The sequence below is a fragment of the Stegostoma tigrinum genome, chromosome 9 (genome assembly GCF_030684315.1).
Source record: "Stegostoma tigrinum isolate sSteTig4 chromosome 9, sSteTig4.hap1, whole genome shotgun sequence".
Taxonomy (NCBI): Eukaryota; Metazoa; Chordata; class Chondrichthyes; order Orectolobiformes; family Stegostomatidae; genus Stegostoma; species Stegostoma tigrinum.
The window spans coordinates 63,366,920-63,387,037 of record NC_081362.1 but is presented as its reverse complement, the minus strand read 5'-3'; the positions used below and the strand labels follow the sequence as shown (position 1 = coordinate 63,387,037).

General features: G+C 39.7%; 1 protein-coding gene across 1 annotated transcript in view; it reads left to right on the top strand.

Annotated features, from left to right (window-relative positions):
- LOC125454919 (synaptotagmin-14-like) overlaps positions 1–20,118 on the top strand; it is a 234,325-nt gene that overhangs the window by 17,753 nt on the left and 196,454 nt on the right. The window contains exon 2 of the mRNA XM_048536236.2: positions 2,258–2,305. Coding sequence (XP_048392193.2) covers positions 2,258–2,305 — 48 coding nt within the window. The remainder of the gene's footprint in view (positions 1–2,257; positions 2,306–20,118) is intronic.

Here is a 20,118-nt window from a genome sequence, read left to right as displayed (position 1 = left end):
TGAGGGAAGTAGGAAAGAACTTAAGCAAGGAATTAGAAGGGCTAAAAGGAGCCATGAAAATTTGTTAGCAAAGAGGATTAAGGAGAAACTAAAGGCTTTTTATACATGTATGAAAAAACAAGGAGGTAGTCAGGGAAAGTGTTAGCCCACTCAAGGACAAAGCATGAAATGTATGAGTGGAGCCAGAAGATGTGGGTGAGGTCTGAAATGAATACTTTGCATTGGTATTCACTAAAGAGAAGGAATTGATAGAAGATGATCTCAAAGGAAGTGAGCATTTAATTTCTAAGCCAAGTTGCTATTAAAAAGGAAGATGTGTTGTGCGTCTTAAAAAGTATTAAGATAGATAAGTCTGTAGGTCTTGATGGAATCTATCCCAGAATATTGAGGGAGGCAAGAGAACAAATTGACAGACATCTTTCTATCCTCTTTGGCCACAGGAGAGGCCCCAGAAGACTGGAGAATAGTTAATGTTGTCCCATTGTTTACTAAGGATAAAAGGGATAATCCAGAAAATTACAGGCCTGTGAGCCTCACATAGTGGTAGGGAAGTTATTGGAAAAGATTCTCAGGGACAAGATCTATCAGCATTTAGAAGCAAATGGACTGATGAGCGATAAACAGCATAGTTTTGTGCGGGAGACCTTGTGCCTCACTAACTTAATTGAGTTTTTTGAGGAGCTGATGGAGATGATTGATGAGAGAAAAGAGGTTAATGTTGTCTACATGGATGTCAGTAAAGCCTTTGACAAGATCTCTCATGGCAGACACATACAAAAGGTGAAATCATATGGTTTCAGGGGAGATTTGGCAAGATGGATACAGAACTGACTTACTCATAGGAGGGTAGCGATGGAAGGATGCATTTCGGAATGGAAGGCTATGACTAGTGGTGTTCCACAGGGATCACTGCCAAGACCTCTGCTGTTTGTGAGCTACATAAATGATTGGGAAGAAAATGTAGCTGGTCTAATTAGTAAGTTTGTGGATGATACAAAGAAAGGTAGAGTTGTAGATAGTGAGGAGGATTGTCAGAGGATACATCAGAGTAGCGATCAGTTGGAGGCGTGGGCAGCAAAAAGGCAGATTGAGCTTAATCCGGACAAAAGTGAGATGATGCATTTTGGAAGGTTAAGTACACATGGAAATTATACAGTGAATGGCATAACGTTTAGGAGTATTGATATGCAGAGGGATTAGGATGTGCATGTCCACAGATCACTGAAGGTAGCAGCACAGGTAGACAAGATAGTGAAAAGGCCAATGGCATGCTTGCTTTCTTTGGAAGGGGCATTGAGTATAAGGATAGACAAGATATGCTACAAATTTATAGATTTTTAGTTTGGCCACACTATGAATATTGCAGACAGTTCTGGTCACCATGCTACCAGAAGGATGTGCATGCTTTGGAGGGAGGTACAGAAAAGGTTTATCAGGATGTATGGGGGATTTTAGCTACGAAGAAGGGTTGGTTAGAGTTGGTGTGTTTTTACTGGAATGCAGGACATCGGGTGGCAATCTGATGGAAGTTTATAAGAGTGAGAATGATGTGGATACAGTGGAAAGTATGAGGCTTTTCCTGGGATGGAGTGGTCAATTGCTAGGGGACACAGGTTCAAGTATAAGGGGGAAGTTTAAAACAGATGTGTGAGGCCAGTTTTTCACACAAAGGGTGGTGAGTGACTGACATTGCCAGAGGTGGTGGTGGAAGCAGATGCAATAGCTGCATTCAAAAAGCATCAGGATGAATACATGAACAGGAAGGGAATAGTGGGATATGGATCCTGTAAGTGAATAGTTTTAACATGGAAAGGCACAATGTGTTGACGCAGGCTTGGAAGGCTGAAGGGCCTGTTCCTGTGCTGTATTGTTCTTTGTTCTATTGAGTTTCTGGACAATGATAACTCCCCTAGGATGTTGACAGCTCAAGATTTCGTAATTGTAATACCATTTAATGTCAGGAAGAAGTGGTTTTGTACTGTCTTGCTGGAAATGATCATTACCTACCACTTCCATGGCATGAAAGTTTAGATATGGTTCAATGTTTACTGAAGGAAGCATTACGAATCAGTTTGGAGCTATATAGCTGTAGTGAAATGCAGTAAAACTTGTCACTGTATGTGCTGCAGTAAAATAATTCAACTTGTTTGTTTTCTTCCTTTCTGTCTGTGAAAGCAAATGTCATGGAACGCAGAGCTACCTTTTAGTCAGCATTTAAGTAAAAAACACCTTTCATAATAAATTTATCTTTCCACAGGTGGAGAACGTACTTGTGGAGTTCATGAGCTTATATGTATCCGCAAAGGTAAGCCTTCAGCTTTGACAGTGTTGGAAAAAATGAATGTTTACTTTGTTCATGATTGTTGATTTTTAGACTAATTTGGTTTGTATTTGTTTTACCCAATTCGTAAGGAAATGTCCTTATGTTCTACATTTCTAAGGAATAATAGCATCATGCACCTGATCTCCATAAATGGATTAGCGATGATAAAACACGTATTAGTTTCTACCAGTCAATTTCCCTGGGTATTATACATGTTTAACTGGATAAAGTCATCATTGTCTTACTTGTCTCTTTTTTGACTTGCTATTTCTCTCAACTTTGGCTTCTGTGTGGATTTTATATGAATGTAGAAAACATGTAATATTGGTTCAGCTACCTGTAATCCTTCTAGCAATTGTTTTTCTGATTATATTGATTTCAGTGGAAATTTCATCTTTTGTGTGTGAAGTTAATACTGTTCTTAACGATTAAAACATAGAATTTGAAATAAATATGTTGAAAATTAAAATATTAATAATTAAGTGGGCATTCCCTGCCTGTGGCTCCACTCAGTTCTGCTGAAGGCTCACACCTTAACTTCAGTCTTCCTCTGTTTCTGTTTGTATTAGCACACATAAATTTTACCCCAGCAAAGCTTTGAAATTGAATTTATATTTTCGAAATTACTTACAAGGATATCTACTGAGCAAAAAATGGGAGAAGCTCACTACCAACTTCTCAGCAAATAGGGATGAGCAACAAATGTTATCCTTATGCTGACATCCCATGAACGATTCAAAAGCTTAAAAATTCTATCAGTATTTCTGATCAAAGGGTATTGAAGTATTATGTACAATCATGGGAGAGGAATAGTTTTTTTAATGTGATGAGTTATTATTAATTAAAATGCAATGCCTGAGCAGTAGATGGAACAGATACAATAATAACTTTACTGTGCTGTGGGGAAGAGCAGGAGTGTAGTACTAATTGTGCAACTCCTTCAATGAGCTGGCAGAAGCATGATGGCCAAATTGCTCTCCTCTGCACTGTATGAATCTATAAAATTAGGAAAGAATTAGCAAATAATGAAAATTTAATCAGTACGTTAATGTCTTCTCTTGCTTTGGAACCATACAATGTTAGTTAAACCAACCAGATTATTAGTACTGTAATTTCCTCAGAAAGTTGGTAAATCAGCAGATGAATAATTGGAACTTATGGTCTCTGTGCTTAAGTGTGCACATCGTACTGTGTGATTGCTAGAGGAGTTAATTTGCTATATACCCAGTGTTCACAAGTTGTATTAAACAATGTGGATAACGTGAAAAGACCATCTGGTATGTTGTTCTTCTACTTCACGATGTTATAAATTAGCCACTAAAATTTCCACCCACCAGCAGCCATGCAGTCCTCTCAGACAGGCAAAAAACAAGCTTTAAGACCAAAATAACTAAGGCCAATTTAGGGAAAATATAATTCTGGCAAATTTCCTTGTAGCCTGAAGGCAGTCAGAAACGAATTTTGAATAATCATAGGTAAACTTATCTAATTTTTGCAATGTCAGCTTCCTCCTTGTTGACCTCCCTTCTGAACATTTGCACTGCAAAAGTTGGCAACTTAATCCAAAGGGCAATAATCTTTTATGAAAAACTAAATCTATTGACATTTAACTGAGTTTTATGATTACATGGCTTAAGTGCATATTTGCTTCCTTTCCCTAATCATCAATATAATAATTTATCTACATATATACATTCTAATCCCTTAATAATTTTAAACAACTTAATGAAATCTCCCCACAGTCTTCCCAAGACTAGAAAGACTCATGTCCCTGAGCCCTTCTGGATATGGTTAGGACTTTAAATTACATAGTTGCCCTCCTCTGAACCTTTTCTTAGGACCTCATACCTCTTGAAATCTCTGTGAAGGTACAACAACTGAACAATGTTTTGGTTCCCTTTGCATTGTACTGCATTACCTTACTATACATCCCAGTTGCCTGTTTACCAATTCTGTACACTCTTGATGTTGCTCCTACACCATTAGATTAGATCTTTGTTTTATCTAGAAATTTGCACGCGGTTAACTCCAAACATGCTTAGTATATTGTAAAAACTATTGTAAGCTCTCAATGCCTACCTCTGTGTGATTTTACTTGTAAGTACATTCACTGCCATTAAAACCAGCCCTTTGTTTGCACTTATGCAATCAATTCCCTTTCAAATCTGGTTACTGTCCACCAATCTTACAGCAATCTTGATTATGCATTGCTTCCTATTGTGAAGCAGTTTATCAGAAGCTTTTTTAAAATCTAACTCTTTATAAACTTATCATTGTCCGTCTGCTTTAAAAGGTTCAATTAGCTTGTTAAGACCTGATCTTTCTAGAAGCCATATTCTAAGTTCTAATAACCACTTCTTTCAAAGTGATAATGTAGATATGCCGAATATGAGAAGGACACGTTAGATAAATAATTGCGTTAGTTCACATATTCTCACAGCTAATTATGTGGTGTCTGAAACTGAGAGGTCTGAAACTGAAGTTTTAACCTCAGTAATCACTGCGATGGTGAGTTGAAAGGGCTAACTGAAGAGTCAGAGATATCAAAGCTAAGAAATGGAACACACCATTTTTCAATTTTGAGCATCTGTTATTTGTCTCAAACAATTCAAAGTCATGAATAGCACAGTTAGCAACAATATATTTATCCTTCACTTCAGTATGGACTATACTGTATCATATTTCCTAACCAGCAATAATAATGGGCTTTTTAAGGCAAACTATCACTTAAGTACTGATTAGAGTGGTTGCATGATTTTGGGCTTTACTCATTGAAAAAAATTAGTTCAGATTCAACAGAATGGTGAGGTATATATCTAAAAATGTAGACGTAAGGCAGGCTAGCCGGCCATTAGGCTCAACTTCCAGCTTTTTCCTGTATCCTTTCTAATCCATTTTCATTTATCCACTAATCCATCTAAGCTTGACAGTCTCACCCATTAACATGCAAAGTGAATTCCACAACATCAGAACTGAAGCTTCCATTGTATTTTGTTCCCAATATCCAGTATCTATATCCCCACTCCTACTGGATACAGTCTGCTTTTATCAAACCTGTCCCAGTTTTCTAGGATATTTTTCTTATTTGTTCACGGGATGCAGGAATTGCTGATTAGACCATTTCATTGCTCCTGAAATGGTAATGATGACTTTTCTTCTTATACTGCTGCAATCCATAGTGAGAACATACATATGTACACAGTGTTGTTAAGAAGCAGTGTTGTTAAGTGTGGAGCTGGATGAACACGGCAGGCCAAGCAGCATCTCAGGAGCACAAAAGCTAACGTTTCGGGCCTAGACGCTTCATCAGAGAGGGGGATGGGGAGAGGGAACTGGAATAAATAGGGAGAGAGGGGGAGGTGGACCGAAGATGGAGAGAAAACAAGATAGGTAGAGAGGAGAGTATAGGTGAGGAGGAAGGGAGGGGATAGGTCAGTCCAGGGAAGATGGACAGGCCAAGGAGGTGAGATAGGTGGTAGGTAGGAAATGAAGGTGCGGCTTGAGGTGGAAGGAAGGGATGGGTGAGAGGAAGAACAGGTTAGGGAGGCAGAGACAGGCTGGGCTGGTTTTGGGATGCAGCCGGGGGAGGGGAGATTTTGAAGCTTGTGAAGTCCACATTGATACCATTGGGCTGCAGGGTTCCCAAGCGGAATATGTGTTGCTGTTCCTGCAACCTTCGGGTGGCATCATTGTGGCACTGCAGGAGGCCCATGATAGACATGTCGTCTGGAGAATGGGAGCGGGAGTTGAAATGGTTCGCGACTGGGAGGTGCAGTTGTTTGTTGCAAACCGAGCGGAGGTGTTCTGCAAAGCGGTCCCCAAGCCTCCGCTTGGTTTCCCCAATGTAGAGGTAGCCACACCGGGTGCAATGGATACAATATACCACATTGGCAGACAAGGGTGGGGATGGAAAAATAGCTTGGGTGGTGGGGTCGGATTGTAGATGGCGGAAGTGTCGGATGATGATACGTTGTATCTGGAGGTTGGTGGGGTGGTGTGTGAGAACGAGGGGGATCCTCTTGGGGCGGTTGTGGCGGGGACGGGGTGTGAGGGATGTGTTCCCATGTGTTTCCCATGCCCACCCTTGCCTGCCTTCTGGAGAGACCACTCTCTCCGCGACTCCCTTGTCCGCTCCACACTCGCCTCCAACCCCACCACACCCGGCACCTTCCCCTGCAACCGCAGGAAGTGCTACACTTGCCCCCACACCTCCTCCCTCACCCCTATCCCAGGCCCCAAGATGACCTTCCATATCAAGCAGATGTTCACCTGCACATCTGCCAATGTGGTGTATTGTATCCATTGCACCCGGTGTGGCTTCCTCTACATTGGGGAAACCAAGCGGAGGCTTGGGGACCGCTTTGCAGAACACCTCCGCTCGGTTCGCAACAAACAACTGCACCTCCCAGTCGCGAACCATTTCAACTCCCCCTCCCATTCCTCAGACGACATGTACATCATGGACCTCCTGCAGTGCCACAATGATGTTACCCGAAGGTTGCAGGAACAGCAACTCACATTCCACTTGGGAAGCCTGCAGCCCAATGGTATCAATGTGGACTTCACAAGCTTCAAAATCTCCCCTTCCCCCACTGCATCCCAAAACCAGCCCAGTTCGTCCCCTCCCCCCACTGCATCCCAAAACCAGCCCAGCCTGTCTCTGCTTTCCTAACCTGTTCTTCCTCTCACCCATCCCTTCCTCCCACCTCAAGCCGCACCTCCATTTCCTACCTACCACCTATCCCACCTCCTTGACCTGTCCATCTTCCCTGGACTGACCTATCCCCTCCCTACCTCCTCACCTATACTCTCCTCTCTACCTATCTTGTTTTCTCTCCATTTTCAGTCCGCCTCTCCCTCTCTTCCTATTTATTCCAGTTCCCTCTCCCCATCCCCCTCTCTGATGAAGGGTCTAGGCCCGAAATGTTAGCTTTTGTGCTCCTGAGATGCTGCTTGGCCTGCCGTGTTCATCCAGCTCCACACTTTGGTATCTTGGATTCTTCAGCATCTGCAGTTCCCATCATCACTGATACAGTGTTGTTAAGTGTTGTTTTGACCCAGTGACAAGAAGGAACGTCAATATAAGTTCCAATTCAGGATAGTCCATAGATTAGAAAGGAATTTGCAGGTGGTGATGCTCCTATATATCTGTTCCTAAATTCCTTCTAGGTGGTAGAGTTCAAAGTTTGAACTTGTTGTGGAATATCTGAGATTTTTTAGAGCAGTTTGCCAGGTCAAGCCCACTAGGGAACAGGCAATTCTGAATTTTGTGATGTTTAACGAGGCAGACATGATTAAGGAGCTTAAGATGAGGGGACCCCTTGGGGGCAGTTACCATAACGTGATAGAATTCACTCTACAGTTTGAGAGGGAGAAGCTGGAATCAGATGTAAAATGGTATTACAATTTAGTAAAGGTAACTACAAAGACATGAGGAGGCTGGCTAGAGTTGATTGGAAGGGAAGATGGTGGAGCGGCAATGGCATGAGTTTCTGAGGGTAATTTGGGAGACAGCAGAAACTCATCCCAAGGAAGAAGAACCTTTTTAAGAAGAGGACGAGACAAACATGGCCAATGAGGGAAGTAATGGACCGCTTAAAAACAAAAGAAAAAGCATACAGTATGGTGAAGATTAGTGGAAAGCCGAAGAATTGGAGAGCCTTTAAAAACCAGCAAAAGATAATGAGAATAAACTAACTAGTATTATAAGAGAAAATTGCAAGATTTTTCAACATGTCTAAATGGTAAGAGAGAGGCAAGAGTGGACATTGGCCCAATAGAAAATGAGGCTAGAGAAGTAGTAATGGGGAACAAAGAAATGGTGGAGGAACTGAAGAGGTACTTTGCACCAGTTTTCATAGTGGAAGACTCTTTTAGCAAACCAGAACTTCAAAAGAGTCAGGGATAGAGGTGAGTGTAGTGGCCATTACTAAAGGAAGCTGGGGACCTGAAAGGTCTGAAGGTAGACAAATCACTAGACTACACTGAAGCTGAGAGATCATACAGGCATTGGTAGTGATCTTTCAGGAATCACTGGAGTCAAAGAGGGGCCTAGATGGCTAATGTAACATCCCTATTTAAGAAAGGAGAGAGGCAGAAGACAGGAAACTATAGACCAATTAGCCTGACCTTGATCATTAGTAAGATTTTAGCATCTGTTATTAAGGTTGAGATTGTGGAGTACATGGAAGTGCATGGTAAAATAAGTCTGAGTCAGCATGGCTTTATCAAGGGGACATCATGCCTGACAAATTTGTTAAAATTCTTCGAGAAGGTAATGAGCAAATTAGTGAAAGGAGAACTAGTCGACGTGATCTATTTGGATTTCTAGAAGGCCTATGACAAGCTGCTGCCCTGGAGTCTGCAAAATAAGATGAGAGCCTGTGATGTTGGGGGCAAGGTACTAACATAGATAGAAATTTGACTGACTGGTGGATGCAGTGTGTCGGGATAAAGGCGTGTTTTTCAAGATGGCAGCCAGTGACTAGTGGAATTCTGCATCGGTCAGTGTTGAGACCACAACTATTCAAGTTATTCATAAATAATCTGGACAAAGGAACTGAGGACTTTACAGTGATTATAAAGGTCACAAATATTCTCAACATTCCCCATAACCCTTCTTCCCAAGTCAGAGTTCAGATTACAATTTTTATAGTTTGAATATGCCTTGGTTATGGCTATGAGTGCCAGTAATTCTCGTCATCAACAAATCTATAACTGCCAGGTGTATTAATTTACTGGGGGCTTTGTGGAAGCATTTTGGCATTTAAGACTTTTGCTCCGGTAATATTTTTTATTAATATGTAGATGTTCAATCAAATGGGATGTTTGAATTGAACTGAATAAGTTGCTGCCTTGATCAATGCAGCCACGTCAAATGACCTTCAGCTAAAGATAATTTGCAACAGTCAAACAGTCTTCAAGACCTGCTGAACTACGTGTGACTGTCTTCTGTGTCCAAGTATGATAGTCAGCCAGACTGAAATATATATTTTTAAAAAGAAATTTGCAAAATATCAACTTTATAGCTGGAAGTGTTGTGACCAACAAGAAAAAAAAATCAAGCATTTAAATGCAGTGCGTTTTCTCGCAGGCACCACATGTGCATGAAAGTTAAATAGTAGAGTGAGGGTGATCTGGTCAAGGAATTTAAAATTATGAAAATTCAATTGGGTCATTGTGGAGACGAATTCTCTATTTGCAGGTGAGAACTGAATTAGGAACCACTACACCACAATAAAATAATCAATAATAAGGCCAGTAGAGAATTGTGGGAAAATAACTTAGGGAATGTTAGTTATATGGAAATTGTTACAGTGAGGAGTAGTTGAGGTGAGTACCATTGATATATTTAAGTAGAAGTTGGATAAATGCTTAAGGGAAAAAGGAATAGAAGGATATATTGATGGATAGAGTAAAAGGAGGCATGTGTCAAGCCTAAACATTAGCATGAAAATGTTGGGCTGCACTGCCTGTTTTTGGGCTGTAAATATTATACTTGATATTGTGCAAATTTAATTGGGGTGTTTTGAGAAGTTATGCTTTATGAAAAAAATTATTTTATGAATGGACGGCTTTGAAACTGTGAAGTTTTAATAAGTCTTTTTCCAGTGGCTTGCAATCACAACAAAAGATGGCTGCTAATGTGCATCATCGTATCTTCCATATTCCATGGCCGTTAAGTGGAACCTAACTTTCTGAAAAGCCTCATGAGGAATGATTCCCTTGAAGAAGTTGAATGAGGGCCATCTGCTATCTCATTATGAGGGTTTCACCTCAGTACCTTCAAATGGGTACTCAACTGAGACAAACTATTAAATGAAATCACTTGAACAGTGGAACTATGGCTCTGAATGGAATGAGCATAAACATAATTCAAGCATTCAAACTAGCTACCTGGAATCCACTATACCATAAGCATATTTGGGTAACTGTGCCATTGGAGAGAGAGGGTTACGTGACAAGTATTTAAGAATCATAAAGTCATACAGAATAGAAATAGCATAGAAACAGGTCCTTGATCCACCAAGGACCTATGTTCTCTGTGGACCAAGCACATGAGATACCGAAGAGAAAAGAATGTTGTGTAGGAGTCTCTTCAGAAAAATTACAGGTTTTAAACTGTCTCGACTGCGTTTTTTGACTCTCCATATGTAGCAGATTGAAATTTTACAAAGGAACTTAACCCAGCAATTGCTACCTTCAAAATAGCAGGTGAATCATGTTTCTACATCTTTTAATTCGCTTAATGTCAAACGCTGAAAGGGGGAATCTGATAGAGGGCTGACTGAACTATGGTGAAATTTGTGGCAATGTCAGATGAAAAGTCCAGTGAGGACTATCTTAACTTTGGGAGGTTCTTGTGGCATATTTTATGCTTTTGACAAGTGACAAGCAAGTTTCTCAGAACAAAATATCAAGTTGCCAATTAAGGGTACTTGCTCCTTTTTAAACACCTTGTTAATGAACCAACTCACCTTATTAATCTTCAGTTTCCTATGTTACTAAATGTACCAAAAAAGTCTGTGCATCAAGAAAACTTAGCGTGAGAGCTCTTACTGTTGTAAGAAGATTCATGGAGGTTTGTGAGTGCAAAGGACATAGAATATCTTTCAAAAAGTACTGAAAATGAAAACCTTACCTGCAGTCACTTTGCAATTTTAAGTTGCATTACCTTTTCGAACTTGTAACAAGCAAAGTGGACGATGGGAATCTTTTAGATCTAGTATATCTGGACTTCAAGAAGGCATTTGCTATGGTGCCACAGAAAAAATTAATACATAAGGTAAGATCACAAGAGGTTAGGGGTGATTTATTAGCTTGGATGGAGGTTTGTGTAACCACCAGAAAGTAGAGGGTTTGGATGAATGTGTCTTTTTTTTTCAGTTGGCAAGATATAACTAGCCGGGTTTATTCCTTGAGCCCCGACTGTTTACAATCTAAATTAGCGACTTGGATGTAGGGTTAGAAAGTACTATAACCAAATTTGCAGATGACACTAAAATGGGTGGGAAAATAAGTTGCAAATAAGAAATAAAAAAATTAAAAATGGATACGGACATGTTATGTGAATGGGCTGAAATCTGGCAAAGTTTAATGTGGATAAATGTGAGGTTATCTATTATAGTTGGAGGAATAGAAAGGCAATTTATATAACTGGAAAGAAATTTGAGTCCTTCAGTGCAGAGGTATCTGGGTGACCTTGTGCATGAATTATAGAAAACTAATATGCAGCTACAGCAGGTATTAAGGAAGGCAGATGGAATTTTGGCATTTATTGCTGAAGGAATGGCGTATAAAAATAAGAAAGTGTTGCTGCAATTGTGCAAGATATAAGTGTGAAACACCTGGAGTATTGCATAGAACTTTGCTCCTCATATTTGAGGAGAGATATAGTTGCGTTAGAGGCAAGATAGAGGAGGTTCACTAAATTGATTCAAAAGCTGAGGTGTTTGTCTTATGAAGAGAGATCAAGTAGTTTAGGCTTATATGCTCTGGAGTTTAGAAGAAGAGGACATCTAATTGAGGTAAAAAAGATACCAAAGGTATTTGGCAAAGTAAGCATGGAAAGAAAGTTTCCTTGTTGGGTAATCTAAAATGAGACGTCATAGTTTTAGAATACAGGGTAGCAGATTTAAAAAGAAAATGAGGAGAAATTGACAATCTTTTGATTTTCATATGCCTATGAAGAGAGAGTCTTCGGATTTGTGGTATAATTTCTGGCTTTGAGTTGGAGAGTGCTGCAGACAGTGCTGGTGAGTGGAGATCAGAGATCCTTCTCTGAGTTCTGGGTTGCCTCCATTGAGATTTTACATCAGTGGATTTGAGTGGTCCCACTAGTTGTACAAGTTGTGGCAGTCCATTAAACACTTCTGCCTTCGTGGACTAACCTCCATATTGTTTAGTATAAAAGGCGATTACAGTCACAGAAAGTGTTCGTGTTGAGATCTGTCAGAATGTCAGGGAATCTGCGAAACCTTATTGCCCAAAACAATATTGTCCAAAAATTCTAGTGTGAAAATATGAAAAGTTGTCTTTATATATGCTTGTAGGCAGATTTTTTTTCATACGCTCCTAATCTTCCTAATTTGTTTTTGGTTCTTATATATGCTTTTGTAATTTATCCTGACAGTCTGCATTCATCGCTTTCCGTTTATCATATGCTCCTTTCCTATGTTCAATTTTTGACATAATTTAGTTAATTTGTAGATTGTTTTGCTGATCCTTTTAATTATGGTCAGAATGGTTTTAGTTAATATCTTGCCTGTTTAGGATTTATCTATTTCCCACTGCTGATCTACCGTATTGTTACGAAATTTTTGTAGAACTTATTTGGGCTACATCGCAAAACCATTGCTTTTCTAGTCAACACATTGGATCATGATGACTTTGAGTGCAATGTGATTTGTTACTTCCAGTTGCTATCTTGTCTAATTGCTTTTTCAGGTCAAGTATTGCACCTAATATTGTTCTTTTTGAAATAAGGTATTTCGTCTTAAGAAGTGGAGCATCTGCAATTATCTAATAGCACAAGGGAGCTAAAGCTGTCTGGGTTAATGACATTCAGATTGATAATTAAGTTCCTATTAATGTGAGTAGGCGTAGTGGGAAAACAGAAGGTGTTTATGCCTTCCATTCTTAAGGAGATTCCCTTGTATTGACCTTAGCTACCATGATCAATTCGATACAGAAACCAAAATTGCTTGTTGACAAAGGTGCATCCAAACTGACAGATTGCATTTTGGATTCCTCACAATTACATATATCAGATTGAAGTTAAGTCAGTCACAATGGTCTGTATGTAAATAAATAATTTCTTTTGGAAAAAAATTATCCTTTAATCCAGGAAGATAATTATAACTTCAAGTTCAGAAGTATTATATTGGGTATTGTGCTGAAGTGGAATATTATATCAGTTATATAATGGAAAAGTAAATATTGTATTGTTTGGACTTTTATACAATGCTGGACTTTTATACAAGCTTTAACAGTTTTATTTGTAAGATTTTACTGGAACTAATCTGAAACCTTTAGAAGTTCGAATGTCATCTATTTAGAGATTGATCGTGTGTAATATGCAATGCAATTGGGAAGAAAAACATTTTGTGGAAAATCGATGATTCCATGCAGAGCTTAATAAAACCTTGTAGTAGAATAAAGTAATTGAGTAAAAGGCAAAAGACAGTTAGAAAGTCTGCCCAACAACCAAAAGGAAAATTCAGCCCCTACAATTTGTCGCTTGTAATTAGAGCAGTTTTGAGGTCGAACATATTAACATAAGTAAAACAGGTAAAACAGTTGAACAACAAAATTCTGCAGAGGCTGTTGGCAAACTGAAATAAAAAGAAGTACTAAAACTCAGAAAACAATTGGGTCAGGCAATATCAGTGAAAGGAATAACTAAGATTGTAATTGAGTTTTGTTTCACTATTCCGAGGAGTTTATTACTACGTTTTATCACAGATTATTTATCTGTTCTTCTATTTAATAATTTTTTAATCACCTTTTTGAGCAAGATTATTTACTTCCAAAAATCAAAGTGAAATCTCATGTCAATATAAGAAAGCTCAATGTCTGACTGGAGATAGCAAAGATTTTGCTATTTATTAACCTGGTTAGAATTCTTGACAAGCATAGACAATTTTTCAGGTTTTATGAATTGGCAATCACTATGAGATTTGACCTGGTACTAGTAGATTCGGGATTGTTACTTTCAGAGTAATAATTTCAGAAATGTTTTTAATGGTTTCTTGACTGTAATCTAACACAAATACAAATAACTTTGAAGTGTGCTATTGTATACATTGGAGACGTTGAAGGGCAAGTACTGCTACCCAAACAAAAAACTAATTTTTAGATGACCACACTATTTCAGAGTCACAGCATTTTCCAAGGCAAAATAACCATAGTTAAAATTGATATATCTAGTTTATTTAAATATAGGAGAAACATGATTTTCTGCCATGCTTTCAGTTTGCACTTGAATGACTAAAAATGGGTGTTGCACTGATTGAATAGAAGTTTGGTGATTGCAACTAATTTACAAGATCAGGCCAGAATCATAGTTATGTATAGCTCCAGCTGTAGATTTAAATGTGCAAGATGCACCCGTCTGGTAGAAATTGAGATAAATGACAGAATGGATAATTTTCACATCAGCTAACAAATCAAAAATATGAGAAGGGTAGAAAATAATGTGACACTTCTCTCTATGTACAATTGACACACAAATATTAATAGGTGTGTACAGAAATAAAAGAAAGACTTTTATTTACTTGGCATACTTACCTATCAGAAACTGAGATGCCATCTTCACAAGGCCATGTCTTCACTTCAGCTAAATTAGACATTGCTGTTATGATTCTTTTTTCAGGATTCTGCTACAAGTAATGTCAATGTTGCGTTGATTGATCATTTTGCTTTCACAATTTTCATTTGCTGTAGATTTAGATATTCTCTTTTCAAAATCAAAACCACACTGAAATCAAGAAGAATTAGATTCATCACAATGCTTTTGAAATTATTAACAAGCTATACGAAACAGGCCAGATCAGTCTCTGAGATAATCAAAACTGATGGACTACAATATATTGCAGTACTGTGGTATATGAAGTTACAGAAAATAATTCAATCCTAAATGGGTGTCAAGGAGTTAATGAGTGCAGACAAGGATACTGACAACATAACATCAACAAAGAAAGCAGAAATCCACAATACACAGGTACAATGCCAGAGAAAAATTCATGTTACAAAATAATTGTAGGCTCATATAAAACCAATTAAATATTAACAATCAAAAGATGTGCTAAAGCATCTAGGTGCTTTTACAATAGTCCTTATTTAATTTTATGGATAACTACATTAATCTAACCATGAAATTTGTTTTCATCCTCAAATTACATTTTTAAAATGATATAAATATGCATTTAAGTCTTATGCAACTAAAATATTGAAAAGCTTAAATCTGTGACTTTTTAGGTCTGTTCATAAATATTTATTGAAAGTGTGATCATAATTTTATTTGAAACAGATGGAGTATGAATAATGTATACCGTAAAATATTGCTGTTGAGAGCACCTATCCTATAATTTGAAGTTCACTTTCCAGCTTTGGCTCTTTCACCTCATGATTACACCTCACTTAAGAAGGAAGAAATAGGCAAAGTATTTTATTATCCATTTTACGCTATTGCACAATCAAAACTGTCCCTGTGGCACATTTTGTGAAGCTATATTGTTTTATAGTGCTATCACTTTGAATAACATGAATTGCCAGTCTATGAGACCACAGTTTTATGTTCTGGTTTTATGAAAGGGAAATTGCATTGACAAATTTATTGGAGTTCTTTGAAGAATATCAAGCAGGTGGATAAAAGGCAACCAGTATATGTGTGTTTGTATGATAAAGTGCAACATAACATGTTACTACACAAGATAAACAACCCATGGCTTTGGGGATAATATGTTTGCATGGATAGAATATTGGCTAACAACATAAAATAGGGATAGATGAATCATTTTCATATTAGAAAAATGTAACTAGTAGAGTGCCACAGAGATCAATGTTGAAGCATTAACTATTTCTAATCAATGAATTTTCTGATGATAAAATGATAGCTAAGAAAGCAAGTTGTGAAGAGCCCAAATTTGATTTTCATTTCGGGTCCTACCCCTGCTAAATGTCGATGTGTGATGTCTGACACATTTGTCCAGGTGGCAGTGGCCCAGTTAGTGGCCCAGTGATCTCTTTGTTGCCCCTGTGGTTGAGGATACAGGCATTAGATGTGGCAAGCCTAATTTAAAGAGGACACATTAGCCATTAATATATGTCCCATGGTTACTTGAGTGGCAGATAATGGAGAGCAGTGAAGTAGTAGAATGTTGGGCAACCATGAGGACGGGTCCCATGATTTACCACTGCCTTCGCAAAGGTACTTTTAGAGCCCAGCTGTGTACAGCATTTTATTTTTAGAGAGTGACTGGAAAAGGTCAACCAGTCAAGTGAAGCATGGCTAGAGTTGACACAGAGAGCAACTGCAATGTTATCAACAATAAGTAGGTGTAGTGCATTAAATGCTTCAACAACCTTCTGAGGTCTGGCAAGATGAGTACAATGCAATACTAAGTGTAGTTCTGTAGTCTGTAGCTGACTTGTGAGCTGAGCAGCCTGTGGGCATACAAAGTTCAAGAACCAGGACCATTTATGTGGTCAGGTGCACTCTCTGAGCTGTTGATAAAACCAATGCCATAAGCACTTGAAGAGGGTATACTGGAGGGTGACATTGTGTGTGAGCGAACTGCTGAATATGGTCCAGTAGCCTCGAGTCTGTCATTTGACCATGCAGGAAAAAGAGCTCACAACTTTTGAGAAATGTGTCTGTCTGGTAATAGAGCAGTACAACAACTATTCTGGCATGCATGCTGGAGGGGGAGGCCAGAGTGATACTGCCATTTCTGGCAGTTCACAGAAGAGTAACAACAGAGTGGTGAAAGTCTGTCCAAAAACGGATGAAAGGAAATCACTGGGTATTTGAAGTGGAACTACTCCTTCCTGTATTTCCTGGATGCAGAAACAGCTGTTGATAGAGGAAAGACTTCCTAATCATTTTCTTATATCTGTTGTAGGTCCAATTTTGGAGGGGGAGATTTAGTATACTGTGCTGTTAGCAACTACTTAAGAGGCGGAAGCTTCTTCGAGGCAGCACAAGGATCTCAGACAAGTGCAGTTTCCACCAACATAGATGTAATAGTCCTGCTGGAGCATCATGCAAGTTTAGAATTAGTAGCACAGGGTGACCAACATTTCAAGAGCTAGCATGAGGATATGAGAGATGTAGAGATACCTCTGGTCATTTCTTCTTGGAAGATAGGAGAGAAACATAGCCAAGTTCAGTTGGGGGAAGATGCAATGCCTGAGACAATGTTGGTATACCTTGAAGAAGTGTGGAGTCTTGCATAGAGAATAGATGAGTCTCTCTGTGACGTGCCCAGCTACATCTCAGGCATATGGGTGCATAAGTTCATCTATTGAAGTGTTATTTTTATTTATTCATGGGATATGTGTTTTGCTATCTAGGAAAGCTTTTATTGCTCATCTCTAATTGCCTGGAGAAGGTGGTGGGAGTGAGCTGTCATCTTGAACAGCTGCAGTCCTTGTAATGTAGGTATACTCAAAGTTCTATTGGGAAGTAAGTTCCAGGATTTTGATGTGGTGACCATTTAGAAACAGCAACTTAATTCCAAGTCAGAACAGTGTGTCGCTTAGAGGGGAACATGTAGTTGGTCAGTTTTTCCATGTATTTGCTGCCCTTGTTTTTCCAGCCAGTAGAGGTCATATGTTTGGAAAGTGCTGTCAAAGGAGCCATTGTGAATTATTGCAGTTCATTTTGTAGATGTAACCAATCTGCTGTAAAGACATATGCAGCATTGCACTGAGTGGGTTCAGAAACAGTGCACTGACATACACAAAGTATATGCCGCATCCTGTAATATTGGCTGGTCAGTGGCACTTTTGGTGCAGAAATATATGAGGGGTCTGCCAGTTATGCTCCAGCTTATGGTTCCCACAGACATGTATGTATGCCATGAAAGGGAAGGGGCAGTTGGCAATGATGATGAGAGGGCACCACCTCCAATGACACTTCCACTATTGCTGTTTCTGTTACACTTGGCTTCTGAGACTTAGGCAGCATCATGACAAGAAGGCTCCATGACTGAGGCTGCTTCTGCATCAATGCAGTGTGGCAGCCAGTGGTGATGCCCCGCTGGTAGTGTGAAACTGAAGACAGTAACTGTAAGAATTTTAGTTGTCTTTGGCCTAAGCAAGCAGCCTGACTGCCCTATGCAGCCTCAGTCAACAGCGAAACAAAGGAGGCGATCTGCTGTGGGCTGATGTTGTTTATTCTGTGGTTTCATTTTGTTGTGAGTTGACTTATGATATGGCTGTGTGCTGTGATAATGACCCAATATAATGAAATGGTTGATGGTTGAACCAGACCTTTTATGATTCCACTGTTTTAAGGCACTGAAATAATGTCGTGGTAAACAGCACAATAGTTAATGGCCAGGGTCATTGTGTGGCCGGTGGCTACTTAGATTGCAGGATTGTGGGGATAAAGAGAATATTCATCTTGAATGTGTTTGTTCCTTGTAAAAGAAGTGAATTCTAAGATGAAACACTCTTGGGAGAAATGCACCTGCATTATTTTTGCCTGTGCTTACCTGCCATCCTGGTCAGTGATTCGATATGCCTCAGCTAATTCTGTGGAGGAGTTTCAAAGCAGAATCACCATAATCCATCATATTTTCTTCCTTGTCTGAAGACTGAAGCCACTCCTATGCATCTCCCTCTTCAGGATTGACACCTTTGTAAAGAACCATGTACGAAGAGCACATCAAACCACCAAAATGTGTGAATTTCTAGGGAAAGTGTATAGAAGGGTGCCCTCCAACCTGTCAAGGCATTGGTACCACAACTTTGGGGATCGGGTGACCTTTTCCTTTTATTCATTCTTGGGATGTCGGTGTCTCAGGCTGGCCAGCATTTTTTGCCCGTCCCCATTTGTTCTCGAGAAGGTGGTGGTGAGCAGCCTTCTTGAACTACTGCAGTCCACGTGCTGTGTGTTGACCCATGATGCCCTTAGGGGGGGAATTCCAGGATTTTTAGTGAAGGAATGGTGATATATTTCCGAGGAGATAGCAAGAACTGCAGATGCTGGAGTCAGAGACAACATAGCGTGGGGCTGGAGGAATATAGCAGGCCAGCCATTAGCAGACGAGCAGGAAAGTTGATGTTTCAGGTTGGGAAACCTTCTTCAGAAGGGTCTTGATTCAAAGTCAATACAGCAAATGTTCACAAGTTTGATTTCTGTGATGATGAATTTGTCTTATTAGGAAATGCTGAGTAGTTTGATCTATGCTCATTACAGTTTAGAAAAAGGAGGGCTGATATTATTGAAACATATGGATTTTAAGGGAATTTAACAGAACACATGCTGAAAGGATATTACCCCTAGAACTGGACCATAGTTTTAGTAAAAAGGGCTGCCCATTTAAGATGGAAATAAGCAGGAATTTCTTCTCTCAGGATTGTGAATGTATGGCATTTTCTCTAGAGAGCTGAGTCATTGAATACATATCAAAGCTGAGATAGACAGATTATTGAATGAAAAGGGAGTTAAGATTATATACGCATCATCCTCCGACACTTCCGCCATTTACAATCCGACCCCACCACCCAAGACATTTTTCCATCCCCACCCCTGTCTGCTTTCCGGAGAGACCACTCTCTCCGTGACTCCCTTGTTCGCTCCACACTGCCCTCCAACCCCACCACACCCGGCACCTTCCCCTGCAACCGCAGGAAATGCTACACTTGCCCCCACACCTCCTCCCTCACCCCTATCCCAGGCCGCAAGATGACATTCCACATTAAGCAGAGGTTCAACTGCACATCTGCCAATGTGGTATACTGCATCCACTGTACCCGGTGTGGCTCCCTCTACATTGGGGAAACCAAGCGGAGGCTTGGAGACCGCTTTGCAGAACACCTCCGCTCAGTTCGCAACAAACAACTGCACCTCCCAGTCGCAAACCATTTCCACTCCCCCTCCCACTCTTTAGATGACATGTCCATCATGGGCCTCCTGCAGTGCCACAATGATGACACCCAAAGGTTGCAGGAACAGCAACTCATGTTCCGCCTAGGAACCCTGCAGCCTAATGGTATCAATGTGGACTTCACCAGTTTCAAAATCTCCCCTTCCCCAACTGCATCCCTAAACCAAGACAACAAAA